This window comes from Salvelinus alpinus, chromosome 25 (assembly GCF_045679555.1).
Source record: "Salvelinus alpinus chromosome 25, SLU_Salpinus.1, whole genome shotgun sequence".
NCBI lineage: Eukaryota > Metazoa > Chordata > Actinopteri > Salmoniformes > Salmonidae > Salvelinus > Salvelinus alpinus.
In genome coordinates this window covers 41,135,444-41,150,443 of record NC_092110.1, presented here as the reverse complement: position 1 = coordinate 41,150,443, position 15,000 = coordinate 41,135,444, and the positions used below count along the sequence as shown (strand labels likewise).

At 42.6% G+C, this 15,000-nt stretch overlaps 1 protein-coding gene across 2 annotated transcripts in view; it reads right to left on the bottom strand.

Moving 5' to 3' along the window:
- Window positions 1–10,860, bottom strand: part of LOC139553968 (prospero homeobox protein 1-like) — a 59,319-nt gene extending 48,459 nt beyond the window's left edge. The window contains exons 1-4 of one of the 2 annotated variants that reach the window (XM_071366794.1): window positions 7,979–10,860; window positions 2,529–2,929; window positions 1,462–2,088; window positions 1–1,004 (exon numbers count right to left, since the gene is read on the bottom strand). The exon at window positions 1–1,004 is cut by the window's left edge and continues 232 nt beyond it. In XM_071366794.1, coding sequence (XP_071222895.1) covers window positions 1–1,004; window positions 1,462–2,088; window positions 2,529–2,876 — 1,979 coding nt within the window. In that variant the 5' untranslated portion in view covers window positions 2,877–2,929; window positions 7,979–10,860. Of the gene's footprint in view, window positions 1,005–1,461; window positions 2,089–2,528; window positions 2,930–7,712; window positions 7,850–7,978 lie in introns of those variants that run through there. The other variant, XM_071366795.1, reaches the window with a different exon arrangement.
- Between the last annotated feature and the right edge of the window lie 4,140 nt (window positions 10,861–15,000).

Sequence of the window (15,000 nt, the reverse complement as noted above, 5' to 3'; positions counted from 1 at the left end):
AAACTCTGGAAGGGGTATCCCATGAGAGGGAGGGAGAAGGGGTGCCGGAAAGAGGGAGGGGAGAACCCCAGAGAGGCGGAGAGGGGAGAGGGATGTAGGGAGGGGTGGTGGGGGTAAGGAGGAGGGAGAGAGGCGTTCCGGTGTTGTGGGTCGGCGTTGGTCTTCCTGACCACTAGAGGTAGTGCTTCTGTCTGGTCGCTGGCCGTAGGAACGCTGAGACCCACGAACGAGTCCAGCGGGCTAGGAATGATGACATCGCCGAAGCATGGCAGCCTCTGGTTGGCTGAGTGGAAGATGGGGCTTTGAGAGTCAGTGGTGAGGGAGGGGGGGAAGGGAGGGAAGGAGGCCTGTGAGGCAGTGTTGGTGGCAGAGGGGGTGTTTTGGGAGCCACGGTGATGAGGATGATGTTGAAGATGATGATGGCTGGGGGGTTTGTGGTTGAACCCGTTAACCACGGTGTCGACCACCTGTGACATGGCAGAGTTCAGCTCCTGTTTCAGAGTCTCGGCTAGCTGCCTCCCCTCCGCTCGCATCGTCCCCCCTCCAACCCCTCTCTCCCCTCGGCCCCAATCACTCTCCTCCCCCCCCTCCCTCTCTCCCTCCACTCTCTCGTCCTCCTCCCTCTCCTCATCCAAAAGGGCCTGTTCTCGGAGCAGGGCTCTGGCTCGGTCCAGAAACAGACCTGGATCGTCAAGCAACTCTGACAAGTCGCCGTGGATACGATCGGCACGGTTACGGTTGCCGTGGTGGTCCCTGTGTCTGTCTTCCAAACCGTCGGAGCGGACACTGTCCTCCGACAGGTTCCCGTCTTCCTCACCTCCTCCTCCTCTCTCCTTCTCTCTCTCGTTCTCTCTGTCCTCCTCCTCCTCCTCCCCTCCTCCTCCTCTCCCCAACTCTCTCTCGTTCTCTCTGTCCTCCTCCCCTCTTCCTCCTCTTTCCTCCTCCTCCTCAGTCTCAATGTCATAGATCTGATAGAACTTCTCCTGCAGCTGACGAAGTTGTTTCTGTAGAAACAATACAAACTTTTTGAAATATATATCAATCAAAAATATAAATAAATGAATTAATTAATTGCAAACAACTTCTGCAGCTGACACACAAAATGATCCCCTATATAAATACAGGAGAATATGAATACATAAATATACATGAATAACAATATATATAAAGACATATATAATACATCAATCAATTAATAAATAACCTGCACTACATACATAAAGTAATAAAGTAATTAATAAAAAATATGAAATAACGCTGCTTCTGTAATATAACACATTTTGGCCGCTTTTCTACAACTCAAATAGACATATTTACAACTAGCAGTGTGTGTGTGTGTGTGTGTGTGTGTGTGTGTGTGTGTGTGTGTGTGTGTGTGTGTGTGTGTGTGTGTGTGTGTGTGTGTGTGTGTGTGTGTGTGTGTGTGTGTGTGTGTGTGTGTGTGTGTGTTCATCCCCTTACCTGCATATCCTCTAGCTGTAGTTTGAGTTGTCGTCTCTCCTCTTGTCTCTGCTCCTGTCTGACACACACCAGCTGAGTAAAGGACTGCTGTTGCTGCTGGGGGAGACGCTGCTTTCTCTTGTTCTCCCTGTACCCATCTCCTCTAGTCTCCCCCCGGCTCTCCCTGTACCCCTCTCCTCTAGTCTCCCCCAGGCTCTCCTTGTACTCCTCCCCTCTCCCTCTAGATAGAGACCCAGGGCTGGGAGACTGCAGTGGGGGACAGTCCCGTTCCCTCTCCCTTTCCCTGTTCTCTCTTCTCACCCTCTCGTTCCCTGTCTCTCGGTCTCCTTCCCTGTCCCTTTCTCCAGGCCGGAGGGCAGGCGGAGCAACGCAGGGGGAATGGCTCATGCTCCGGATAATGTTCTCCACCCTGGCCCGTTTGGCACGCAGGTGCTCGTCTGTGAGGCGCTCCAGGTCCAGAGAGGTGAGCGGGGGATGAGGAGGAATGGGGGGGCGGCCAAATGGGGGGAGGCAGGGGGAGGAGGGGGAGGGAGAGAGGGCGAGGGGGCTGTCTCTGTCTCTGGAGGAGTTACTGCAGACGTCCTCAGCTTGGAGATCTGACCCAGCGCTGGAGAGACCTCCACTACCCTGGAAGAAAAGGAATGGATGGATAGATAGATGGAGTTAGTCAATCACTCTGAGTAATCTAATCCCGCATGGGATTATAAGATTATTAACTATTAACTTTGTTTAAATAAGAATGTGTGTGTGTGTGTGTGTGTACAGTGTGTGTGTGTGTGTATGTGTGTGTGTGTACAGTGTGTACAGTGTGTGTGTGTGTGTACAGTGTGTGTGTGTGTGTGTGTGTGTGTGTGTGTGTACAGTGTGTACAGTGTGTACAGTGTGTGTGTACAGTGTGTACAGTGTGTACAGTGTGTACAGTGTGTGTGTACAGTGTGTACAGTGTGTACAGTGTGTACAGTGTGTGTGTACAGTGTGTACAGTGTGTGTGTGTGTGTGTGTGTGTGTGTGTGTGTGTGTGTGTGTGTGTGTGTGTATACAGTGTGTGTGTGTGTGTGTGTGTATACCTGGAAGCCTCCCTCTCTGTCTCCATTCTTCCCCATGTTACTCTTCAGCAGTTGAGAGATGATGGTGGTGCCAGGGAAAGGCATCATGGCGTCTTCGTACGAGTTCGCTCGCTTCAGAAGCTTCCGGAGAACATTTGACTTTGCTCCGTCCCCATTGGACCCACCATAGCTGTGAGGGACCAATGAGCAGTCTCCGTCTTGCTTGGGGCCGTGGGATTGGTTCATGGCGTTGAGTAGGAGGGTCTCTCTTGCTCTGGAAAACACTACACTTCCCAGAGTCCTCTTCACCCCGATGTCCACGCGGCGCCGTTTTGTCTGTCTGTTTAGGGATGAGGCATGGTCAGGCATCCTCGAGGGGCAGCTAAAGTGACATATCGAAGGGTCCTGACAGACAGGTGCACCTGGATTTATAGAGAAAGGACATAAAAATAAAAATAAACATAGTTTAAAGGTAGTTTCGTTTATTGGTCATTCAGCGGTTATTACGGACAAAATAAAAACGTTAATATGGTCTTTCAAGAGACCCTTATATCTGACGAATGATACCAGAGGGATCTACCTGTAACCAAAAAGTGTTTTCCTTTTTGGGGACAAACAACGAGACTGTTCTTTCTGAGAACAACCTATTGAGCCGTTACAGTTTTCTATTCACAGCTCCTCTGAGTTCTCCAAACTACTCAGTTAATTGAAACCATTTGATTGGTGTAAGGAATAAAGTGGAAAGACTCTCTTAAACACAGCTGAGGGAAGATGTTTCGGGAGCGGAGCAGAATTAGTATTTTTTGTTTAGGGGGTGCAGAATGTTATTTTTTGGCCCGCGCTACAGACGGCTATATGGGTCTGTTAATACAGGACTAGTAAAGGCCTAGTGATACAGAATATATGGGTCTGTTAATACAGGACTAGTAAAGGCCTAGTGATACAGAATATATGGGTCTGTTAATACAGGACTAGTAAAGGCCTAGTGATACAGAATATATGGGTCTGTTACAGGACTAGTAAAGGCCTAGTGATACAGACTATATGGGTCTGTTAATACAGGACTAGTAAAGGCCTAGTGATACAGACTATATGGGTCTGTTAGTACAGGACTAGTAAAGGCCTAGTGATACAGACTATATGGGTCTGTGAATACAGGACTAGTAAAGGCCTAGTGATACAGACTATATGGGTCTGTTAATACAGGACTAGTAAAGACCTAGTGATACAGACTATATGGGTCTGTTAATACAGGACTAGTAAAGGCCTAGTGATACAGACTATATGGGTCTGTTAATACAGGACTAGTAAAGGCCTAGTGATACAGAATATATGGGTCTGTTACAGGACTAGTAAAGGCCTAGTGATACAGACTATATGGGTCTGTTAATACAGGACTAGTAAAGGCCTAGTGATACAGACTATATGGGTCTGTTAATACAGGACTAGTAAAGGCCTAGTGATACAGACTATATGGGTCTGTTAATACAGGACTAGTAAAGGCCTAGTGATACAGACTATATGGGTCTGTTAATACAGGACTAGTAAAGGCCCAGTGATACAGACTATATGGGTCTGTTAATACAGGACTAGTAAAGGCCTAGTGATACAGACTATATGGGTCTGTTAATACAGGACTAGTAAAGGCCTAGTGATACAGACTATATGGGTCTGTTAATACAGGATTAGTAAAGACCTAGTGATACAGACTATATGGGTCTGTTAATACAGGACTAGTAAAGACCTAGTGATACAGACTATATGGGTCTGTGAATACAGGACCAGTAAAGGCCTAGTGATACAGACTATATGGGTCTGTTAATACAGGACTAGTAAAGACCTAGTGATACAGACTATATGGGTCTGTTAATACAGGACTAGTAAAGGCCTAGTGATACAGACTATATGGGTCTGTTAATACAGGATTAGTAAAGACCTAGTGATACAGACTATATGGGTCTGTTAATACAGGACTAGTAAAGACCTAGTGATACAGACTATATGGGTCTGTGAATACAGGACCAGTAAAGGCCTAGTGATACAGACTATATGGGTCTGTTAAAGGCCTAGTGCACTACTTTTGTGAAGGACAAAATATTATTCAGGGGGTGCTGCAGAACCCTCAACACCCCTACTTCTACTTCCTGTTCTGTGGTATTAAATCAGCACCCTCAACACCTCTACTTCTACTTCCTGTTCTGTGGTATTAAATCAGCACCCTCAACACCTCTACTTCCTGTGCTGTTGTATTAAATCAGCACCCTCAACACCTCTACTTCCTGTGCTGTGGATTTAAATCAGCACCCCCAACACCCCTACTTCCTGTGGCTGTGGTATTAAATCAGCACCCTCAACACCTCTACTTCCTGTGGCTGTGGATTTAAATCAGCACCCTCAACACCCCTACTTCCTGTGGCTGTGGTTTTAAATCAGCACCCTCAACACCTCTACTTCCTGTGGCTATGGTTTTAAATCAGCACCCTCAACACCCCTACTTCCTGTGGCTATGGTTTTAAATCAGCACCCTCAACACCTCTACTTCCTGTGGCTATTGTTTCATGGACACTTCAGGGAGACGAGCGAGAGTCCAAACTGGGTTTGAGAAGGTAGCACCCTTAAGTGTTCTCGTCTGAAATAGTCCACTCTGTAAATCAAGGATTTCAACATAATTCCATTTCAGTGGTTTAGAAGGGATTAGATTCCAATAAGAGAGACAGAGAAATAGAGAAAGAGAGCGAGAGAGAGAGAGAGAGAGAGAGAGAGAGGAGATTGTGTTAAGCAAAGTTGAAACAAGGAGAGATTGGGCTTTTCGTGTTTTGTTTAAAAGACCATTAAACACGTTGGAAAAATTCTGTGACCTCACACCTCACAGCCCCCACTGTCCAACTCTGACCTCTCTCTCTCAATTCAATTTCAATTAAATGTACTCTCTCTCTCTCTCTCTCTCTCTCTCTCTCTCTCTCTCTCTCTCTCTCTCTCTCTCTCTCTCTCTCTCTCTCTCTCTCTCTCTCTCTCTCTCTCTCTCTCTCTCTCTCTCTCTCTCTCTCTCTCTCTCTCTCTCTCTCTCTCTCTCTCTCTCTCTCTCTCTCTCTCTCTCTCTCTCTCTCTCTCTTACACAGACACTGACTGTCACGTTCGCCTACACAACAACTTCCTCTAAAACTCAGTCCAATCCAAAATGTTTGAAGTCTGATTCAATGTGATCATCCAACTTGTAAGTTACAGTATAACAATGTAATGCCATTACTTTTCACACTGTACTGACAGGAACAACTCAACTGTAACAAGGTGTTACCAGTACATCAAAGGAATCAAACTCTATTCTGAGGTTGACATATCCAGTTGTAGTTTTGGCACAGAGAAGTCATCTCTGGACAACGTAGCCCAGTTCAGTGCCATCAATACATTTATTAAAATGTCCGATGTAAATATTTGACAAAAATGTGATGATAAAAATTAATTTTAATACATTTAAAAAATATATATCATGAATAGAAATGTCCTTCAGCCAACATAATGTTTATTCAACAAACGTAATTTTGTGACATGGAAATAGTCCAAACCCTGTATATATAGTAGCCTAACAATATCTTACAGGAATGTAAATAGTATGAGAACAAAATCAGCTTAAAAGCTAAATTCCCAGTAAAAAACACGTATTTAAGTTATGTCTAACTTATAGTTGTTTTTAAACTTATATTATGTCAACTTAGATTTACTTGGTTGAAAACCAATTCACGGATAATAGACAAGGACCACACATCTGGAGTTGTGGATTCTACTTATATGGAACTAAGACTCGGACTGGTGTGACCAAATGGAAATGAGAAGACAAGACAAGACGGAGTCAAAAAAAACGGAGAGGTTTAAAGTTGGACTTTAAGTGAAAAAGAAAAGAGAGTTAGATTTTCACTTATTCAACTGATTTGAATGTGTCATAAATAATAATTTAGTCCTGATCATCAAACAACCTCCTGATGATTTTAGTTCCGTGTCAATCAAAATAAATAAATAAATAAAAACACCGAATAACCCAATTGTGGGACTAAATCCTGTATCTATAACTATAAGGATAACTAGGCTAATCCATATACAATCCAAATCAACCAAAGTATTTTCTCTATACCACCCAGGATGTGTGATGCGGATGCTATATCTATATTGTGTGATAGGTCGAACACGATGTTAGAACCACTTTGAGTAACGCCAGTAGTCTTTGTCCGATGCACCTGCCATCGACTCGACTGCCAAAGCGCCTGAGGCAAAGAGAAGGCAACATTTCCTCTTAAATTATTGTCAGAAAAGCAACAGAAAATGGTGATACAGTCTATAGACAAAACACTGACCGCCCGTAGCTAAACGAAGCAATTCCCACTGGGCACAGATCTAAATTCAACGTCTATTCCACGTTGGTTTAATAAAATTGAATTGAAATGACGTGGAAACAACGTTGATTCAACAGCGCGTGCTCCGTGGATTGAGTCTTATAGACAGTTTCTCTGTCGCAAACTGTCACACTGGTTCACCTATTATGGTTGACCACTTGTTGTCAAAAAAAATTATATTTCAAGAACTGTGGCCTACAATAGTGTAAAATGTAAAACGCCCAAGAAATAGGCAACAACTCGGCAGAATTAGACGCCATCAAACAGACACGAGCACAACAAACATATGAATGTAGCAACAATAGCCAACAGCTGTTACCACAGACAGGAAAGGAGAAGGATTTTACAACATAAATAGGCTAATGGATGTGATAAATAAGGTAATTTAAATTTACTGGCGAATTTTACATTGTAACACAACTTCGCATCACACACAGAGAATTATTGTACAGTAGCAACAATGGTCAGCTAGTCCAGCAGTGCTGCTGTAAAACTGCGGAGATAAACAGGAATTATATAGATAGCTGGTCAAACCGGGGAAATGAAGCAAATACATGCAAATAACAAACAAATCCGTTATCCTAGGAAATAAGACAAAATAACAGAGAATGGATCGGGAGAACATCATGTGAATAAGACTAAAAAGACAAATAACTTTTCTCATAAAGAGGAAGTAAAAAAATATGTTTCTCTCTCTCTCTCTCTCTCTCCAAGCTCAAAAAACAACCCGTCTCTAATCGGAACGTAACCTAACTCACGCAAAGTTTAACAAAGTAGGAGAGGTTAAAGAACACTTTAAAACGGATAAATTGATACTTACAAATTGTTTCTAAAATGGACCCGTAAGCTATGTCCTAACAGGAGAAAAGAGGAACAGTTGATACATACGGCGTTAGAGCTCGCTCTCTCTGTCTGATACGCTACAGAAGAAGCAAAAACACACCGGCCATAATCTAACCGCAGACAGGGTATTGAAAGTCATCTCACTATACCGCTTCGCGCACGCACGCACGCACGCACACACACACACACACACACACACACACACACACGCGCGCATGTGAGTGTGCATGAAAGGTTACTTACTCCGTAACGTCAGATGTGAAAATGTAGCTTCTTAGCAAATAGTGAAATACAGAAAACAGAGTCGGTCGTTCACAGGTATGATGAATATTGTAATTTCTCTGGACAGCCGAGAGAGAAAGAGAGAGAGAGAGAGGTAGCTCTTTTGCGCCACTCTCCTTCAGAGCAGGGAAATGTTAGTTGGGTTGTTTCTCTCACGACGGTCGGACTGCTAGTCTCATGCTGAAGCGGCTCGTAGAGCAACAAGAATCACTTAAAGACGCCGGGAGGCTAAAGGATGCGCGAAGACACGGGCTGCGTCATCAGCAGGAGTGATGCAAAGTCCTCACCTGACCAATAAGAAACGTCCGCCGGATTTGAGAAGGAACACAAAAACGCCTTTAACTTCACACCGGAGAACATGGAGAGGAGACCGGTCCAGCGAACAAACCCAGTCCCTCACGCTATAGAGAGACAGGGGAAAATGCGTAAGGAGATGGGCATTTTACTAATCTATTGGATTTAGGGTATCTCTTATTGTTAGGTATAGAATAATGGTTGGTCAACACATTGGATTTAATCTGAAACATCAACAATGTTGTCGTTTGATATGATACCCTATTTACCTATAGGCCTATTTAATTACAATTGAGTCACTTTTCTTCATTTTCTCCTCGCGCGTCGGTCACAATGAGTGAAAACAGTTTTGTTTATATGCGCAATAAGACCGCTGTGTAGGCTATATGAGACGGTTTGTCCTGACAGTACATTCGATCTAGGGGACCTCTTGTACCTTTGGAGAAAGATAAAACAGAATAGAATAGAATATATAAAAGCACAATTAAAACATGGAGTCATTATCAGTTTCCTTGCCACTGCAAAGCACTTTGTGACACGTGTTTTTAGTGTGAAAATGACTAAATAAAATGTTATTGATTGATTGATTGAATAGCGAACATCGCTGTTTGTCTTTCCGTGTCTCCATTGGCGGCGTGCACCACGGCTCCGACAAGAAGGACAGAAAACTATTTCGTTTAGTTTATGTAACATGTACATTATAAAGCCTGCAGCCTGAAGTTATTTATAAAAATACAACATGGATTTGACATAGTAAACCTAGGACATAGGAGTACCACAATTGATAGAAAAATAATTGCTCAAAATCTTGAAATTTGACTGTGCGTAAAGTTAGCCAATGTTAAACCTGCATTTTAAGGCTCGGTGTTTGATCTTACATTCCTCTGTAGGCCAATGACAAATAATACAACATTTGTTCACATTTGACCTTATTTACAAACTCTGAACAAATGTTTTACTTTGATGAAATATAAATTCATGTCCCTCTGAGGGGCCATAGAAATGGATGGAGAGTGTTTAGTGAATAAACGGACAACTGTCGAGAAAATTGGTATAATTGCGATGTAGCATACAGGCTATTTATCATCTTGTACATTGCAAGTAGTCTATGAGCACGGTTACATTCACACAACAATACGATAATTGTGGATAGTCAGATTTATATAATAGCTTGTTTAAAACGTTTACATGCTGTTTACATGGACACATCTGAATTGAGGCTACTGGTGGAACTTTTGATTCATGCAGAAAATCGCCAATCAAAATAAACATTCTACCACAGTGACCATGCTATTTTTTGTGAAACCTTTTTTGACTCTTGAGTTTGGACATTCAGTTTTTCCCGAACTCACTTCACAAAAGATGGAGGCTTGCGCTACGGTTGCTGTCACATGCACAAATGAAACAACACACCCGCTGGAACTGTTTACATGTCCTAATCATTCGAAAGATTGCTCAGATTACCAGGTGTTTTAATCGGCGTATGCTCACTTCGATTTTAACTTTTACACCGATTAAAATAAGCAGAGTAAGGTGTTTACATGACAATTTCCATACTCGGCCTTCTGCCATAATGAGTTTAATATCGAATTATTAGTGTGCAAGTAAACATACTCTATGTTCTCATAATATAGGCCTACTCAATCAGAGTTTTTCCGGGATTTTGGTGTGCTGGAATCTCTTCAATACCCCTATGCGCGTGTCACATGTCTATGCGTAATAGGCTACGTAAACCTCAAATGATTGTATTAGTGATATATAGTTGTTTATAAAAAAAAGAACCCAAATAATACTACATAAGTTATGTGATGAATCCATTGTAGACAGAATGGATCGTGTTGAGGAATCTACACCACAGGCAGAATTCAAGCCAAGCACGTCATCCAATCATGTTCCTCATGAGTGTCGGAATTCAGGTCATCCGACGGAAGGGGGAAAATTCCCCCCGGAATATTAACAGTAATTACAATTTAATTGGCATCTCTGGGGAACCATTTTATAAATGGTTCATTATGACTCGCTCCCTTTACGGTATTGCAATACCACGATATTTGAAATCATTTATTCAAATGCAATTGGGTACAATACGTGTATCTTTGATTTATGATAAAAGATAGGCAAACATTTTTATATATATATAAAAATTAATTCAACGAGGGACTAACTCCTGAAAACTCTATCAGGACAGAGTTTGAATAATTAGTATAACTTTATTCTTTATTGTTTTATGCTATAGCCTACACTATCCACGATTTTCTCCCTCGATATTTCACCGAATGAAGTAGGCCATGACATTACATTACGTCGGTTCAGTGCTCTGTTTTGGAACTATGATCTACAGGCCTATGAATTTGACATGTGGTCAAAGTAGACCTTGTTTATTTTTGTTGTTGTTGCGGTATCCTATCCCCTTCTCCTAACCGGACACAGTTATAACGCACCGGGAGAAGACTGTGTTGACCTTTCAACTCATCCGGACAGAGATGTGTTGTCACCCATGTGGCAGACCCTGCCATGACAACCAACCTTCTGACCGGTTAAAAAAAAAAAAAAAATCCGTTATTAGATTGTGATCCAAATATTGTGATTGTGATTAGATTGTGATCATTAAAAGTTGGAATAATTAAAATAATATATTATTCACCAATGTAGGCTGAAATGGTAAGTATTCTTTAATTAATTAATAATAATGTAATGATTTAGGATATTATAATGGTTCGCTTGTTTACTGCGTATTCGTTTCTTCTAAACTCGCTGCATTGGAAAGCATCATTTTATCAACCCTCATCTATTGATGATTTTCACTTTAGGCATCGTTTTTTGGGGAAATATTGTGTGTCATCTCTGTGTAACTGTGTCATCTCTGTGTAACTGTATCATCTCTGTGTAACTGTGTCATCTCTGTGTAACTGTGTCATCTCTGTGTAACTGTATCATCTCTGTGTAACTGTATCATCTCTGTGTAACTGTGTCATCTCTGTGTAACTGTGTCATCTCTGTGTAACTGTGTCATCTCTGTGTAACTGTATCATCTCTGTGTAACTGTGTCATCTCTGTGTAACTGTGTCATCTCTGTGTAACTGTATCATCTCTGTGTAACTGTGTCATCTCTGTGTAACTGTATCATCTCTGTGTAACTGTGTCATCTCTGTGTAACTGTGTCATCTCTGTGTAACTGTGTCATCTCTGTGTAACTGTGTCATCTCTGTGTAACTGTATCATCTCTGTGTAACTGTGTCATCTCTGTGTAACTGTGTCATCTCTGTGTAACTGTATCATCTCTGTGTAACTGTGTCATCTCTGTGTAACTGTGTCATCTCTGTGTAACTGTGTCATCTCTGTGTAACTGTGTCATCTCTGTGTAACTGTGTCATCTCTGTGTAACTGTATCATCTCTGTGTAACTGTGTCATCTCTGTGTAACTGTGTCATCTCTGAGTTGCCGCTCGCTGCCACAGTTACACAGAGATGACACAGTTACACAGAGATGACACAGTTACACAGAGATGACACAGTTACACAGGAAATGTCTTATAAGCGAAATATAACACCCCGTTCATAGACAACGGAATTCTTCATGACAGTCAGATCTCCCTGTCTCTGTCTCTGTCTCTCTCGCTCTGTCTCTCTGTCTCTGTCTCTGCGTCTCTCTCTTTGTCTTTGTCTCTCTGTTCTCTGTCTGCCTTTGTCTCTCTGTCTCTGGCTTTCTGTCTTTGTCTCTCTGTCTCCGTCTGTCTCTGTGTCTCTGTGTCTCTCTCTCTCTCTCTGTCTGTCTCTGTCTCTCTGTCTCTCTCTCTCTTATTTTCATTACTACCACTATAGCGGTAAGGTGTAATAGAGGTGTGTGTTATTAATCACATTTCTACAGCATATTAACTTCATAGCCAATAGGTGTGGTGTTGACACATTGTGCAGTCAGTAGCCTATAAGCCTGTGCCACAGAATGTCATATTGTCTGCTACAGTCATTAAAGGGATAGTACACTCAAAATAACTACATGTTTTCCACTTGGCTGATTCACACAGTATGAACGGTATGCCACACCTTGCTCTGGTTAGGCCACACCTTGCTCTGGTTAGGCCACACCTTGCTCTGGTTAGGCCACACCTTGCTCTGGTTAGGTGTTGCCCCTATTTTGCCATAATCTTAACATCATATAAAGATTTGATGATCATGAAGTGCATGAGTATTACTGACTTTATTAAAAATAAACAATGTTGTTACACTGAGCGGTGTCTAGTCTGATTGGTTCTGCAATGCCACCACTGGGATGCTTGCTATTTGGTATCGGACTGCAGATGGATAGTAGCTGTTAACTTAATCTGGTGCGACACATTGTTTCTCAGTGTACTGAGACTTGTGTTTTTGTTGAACATTGTCCCTATCTAAATAAACTCTATCTAAATGAAATACAAATAAATAAATGAGACAGTATTAGATATTAGTAACGCAGATGGAGGATCCAAAGATACTGCAGGGAGACGGAGAGACGGAGAGATGGAGAGATGGAGAGATGGAGAGACAGAGAGACAGAGAGATGGAGAGACAGAGAGACGGATAGACAGAGAGACGGAGAGATGGAGGGACAGAGAGACGGATAGACAGAGAGACGGAGAGATGGAGGGACAGAGGGACGGATAGACAGAGACGGAGAGATGGAGGGACAGAGAGACGGATAGACAGAGAGACGGAGAGATGGAGGGACAGAGGGACGGATAGACAGAGACGGAGAGATGGAGGGACAGAGAGACGGATAGACAGAGAGACGGAGAGATGGAGGGACAGAGAGACGGAGAGACGGAGAGATGGAGAGATGGAGAGACGGAGAGACGGAGAGATGGAGAGATGGAGAGACAGAGACATGGAGAGACGGAGAGACAGAGATAGAGAGACAGAGAGATGAGAGACGGAGAGACGAAGAGATGGTGAGATGTGGATGGTTTTAAATGTCACTACTGTAAACAAAGTCCCTCCCATTCACTTGCTGAGTGTTAATACATCATGTCATTTTCATGTTTGCACGTATTTTACACAGTGGGCAAACAAAGACAACATGACACTACCAGAAAACACTGTCATATTAAGGCAGCAAAGTGATATGTGGATCCAGTCTGACAGTAATGTATGGCAGTCAGTCTCAATCACACTTTGAGTCAAATAACAAGGAACCATGAACCGTAATTACACCTTATCAAGCTAGGACAGGTCTTTATGTGGAATCAGGTACAAATGGAAGGATGGACAGACAGAAAAGAAGGTACTAAAGAAGAGTGCTGGCAGGAAGGAATAATGAAGGCTTTGTTACAGGCGGAGGTGTGGAGACACACGGATGGACCTCTGTCTGTCTCTGTCTGTCTCTGTCTCTGTCTCTGTCTCTGTCTCTGTCTCTGTCTCTGTCTCTGTCTCTGTCTCTGTCTCTGTCTCTGTCTCTGTCTCTGTCTGTCTCTGTCTGTCTGTGTGTCTCTCTCTCTCTCTCTCTCTCTCTCTCTCTCTCTCTCTCTCTCTCTCTGTCTCTCTCTCTCTCTCTCTCTCAATTCAATTCAATTCAATTCAAGGGGCTTTATTGGCATGGGAAACATGTGTTAACATTGCCAAAGCAAGTGAGATAGATAATATACAAAAGTCAAATAAACAATAAAAATGAACAGTAAACATTACACATACAGAAGTTTCAAAACAATAAAGACATTACAAATGTCATATTATATATATGCAGTGTTGTAACAATGTACAAATGGTTAAAGCACACAAGTTAAAATAAATAAACATAAATATGGGTTGTATTTACAATGGTGTTTGTTCTTCACTGGTTGCCCTTTTCTTGTGGCAACAGGTCACAAATCTTGCTGCTGTGATGGCACACTGTGGAATTTCACCCAGTAGATATGGGAGTTTATCAAATTTGGATTTGTTTTCGAATTCTTTGTGGATCTGTGTAATCTGAGGGAAATATGTCTCTCTAATATGGTCATACATTGGGCAGGAGGTTAGGAAGTGCAGCTCAGTTTCCACCTCATTTTGTGGGCAGTGAGCACATAGCCTGTCTTCTCTTGAGAGCCATGTCTGCCTACGGCGGCCTTTCTCAATAGCAAGGCTATGCTCACTGAGTCTGTACATAGTCAAAGCTTTCCTTAAGTTTGGGTCAGTCACAGTGGTTAGGTATTCTGCCACTGTATACTCTCTGTTTAGGGCCAAATAGCATTCTAGTTTGCTCTGTTTTTTTGTTAATTCTTTCCAATGTGTCAAGTAATTATCTTTTTGTTTTCTCATGATTTGGTTGGGTCTAATTGTGCTGTTGTCCTGGGGCTCTGTGGGGTCTGTTTGTGTTTGTGAACAGAGCCCCAGGACCAGCTTGCTTAGGGGACTCTTCTCCAGGTTCATCTCTCTGTAGGTGATGGCTTTGTTATGGAAGGTTTGGGAATCGCTTCCTTTTAGGTGGTTGTAGAATTTAACGGCTCTTTTCTGGATTTTGATAATTAGTGGGTATCGGCCTAATTCTGCTCTGCATGCATTATTTGGTGTTCTACGTTGTACACGGAGGATATTTTTGCAGAATTCTGCATGCAGAGTCTCAATTTGGTGTTTGTCCCATTTTGTGAAATCTTGGTTGGTGAGCGGACCCCAGACCTCACAACCATAAAGGGCAATGGGCTCTATGACTGATTCAAGTATTTTTAGCCAGATCCTAAT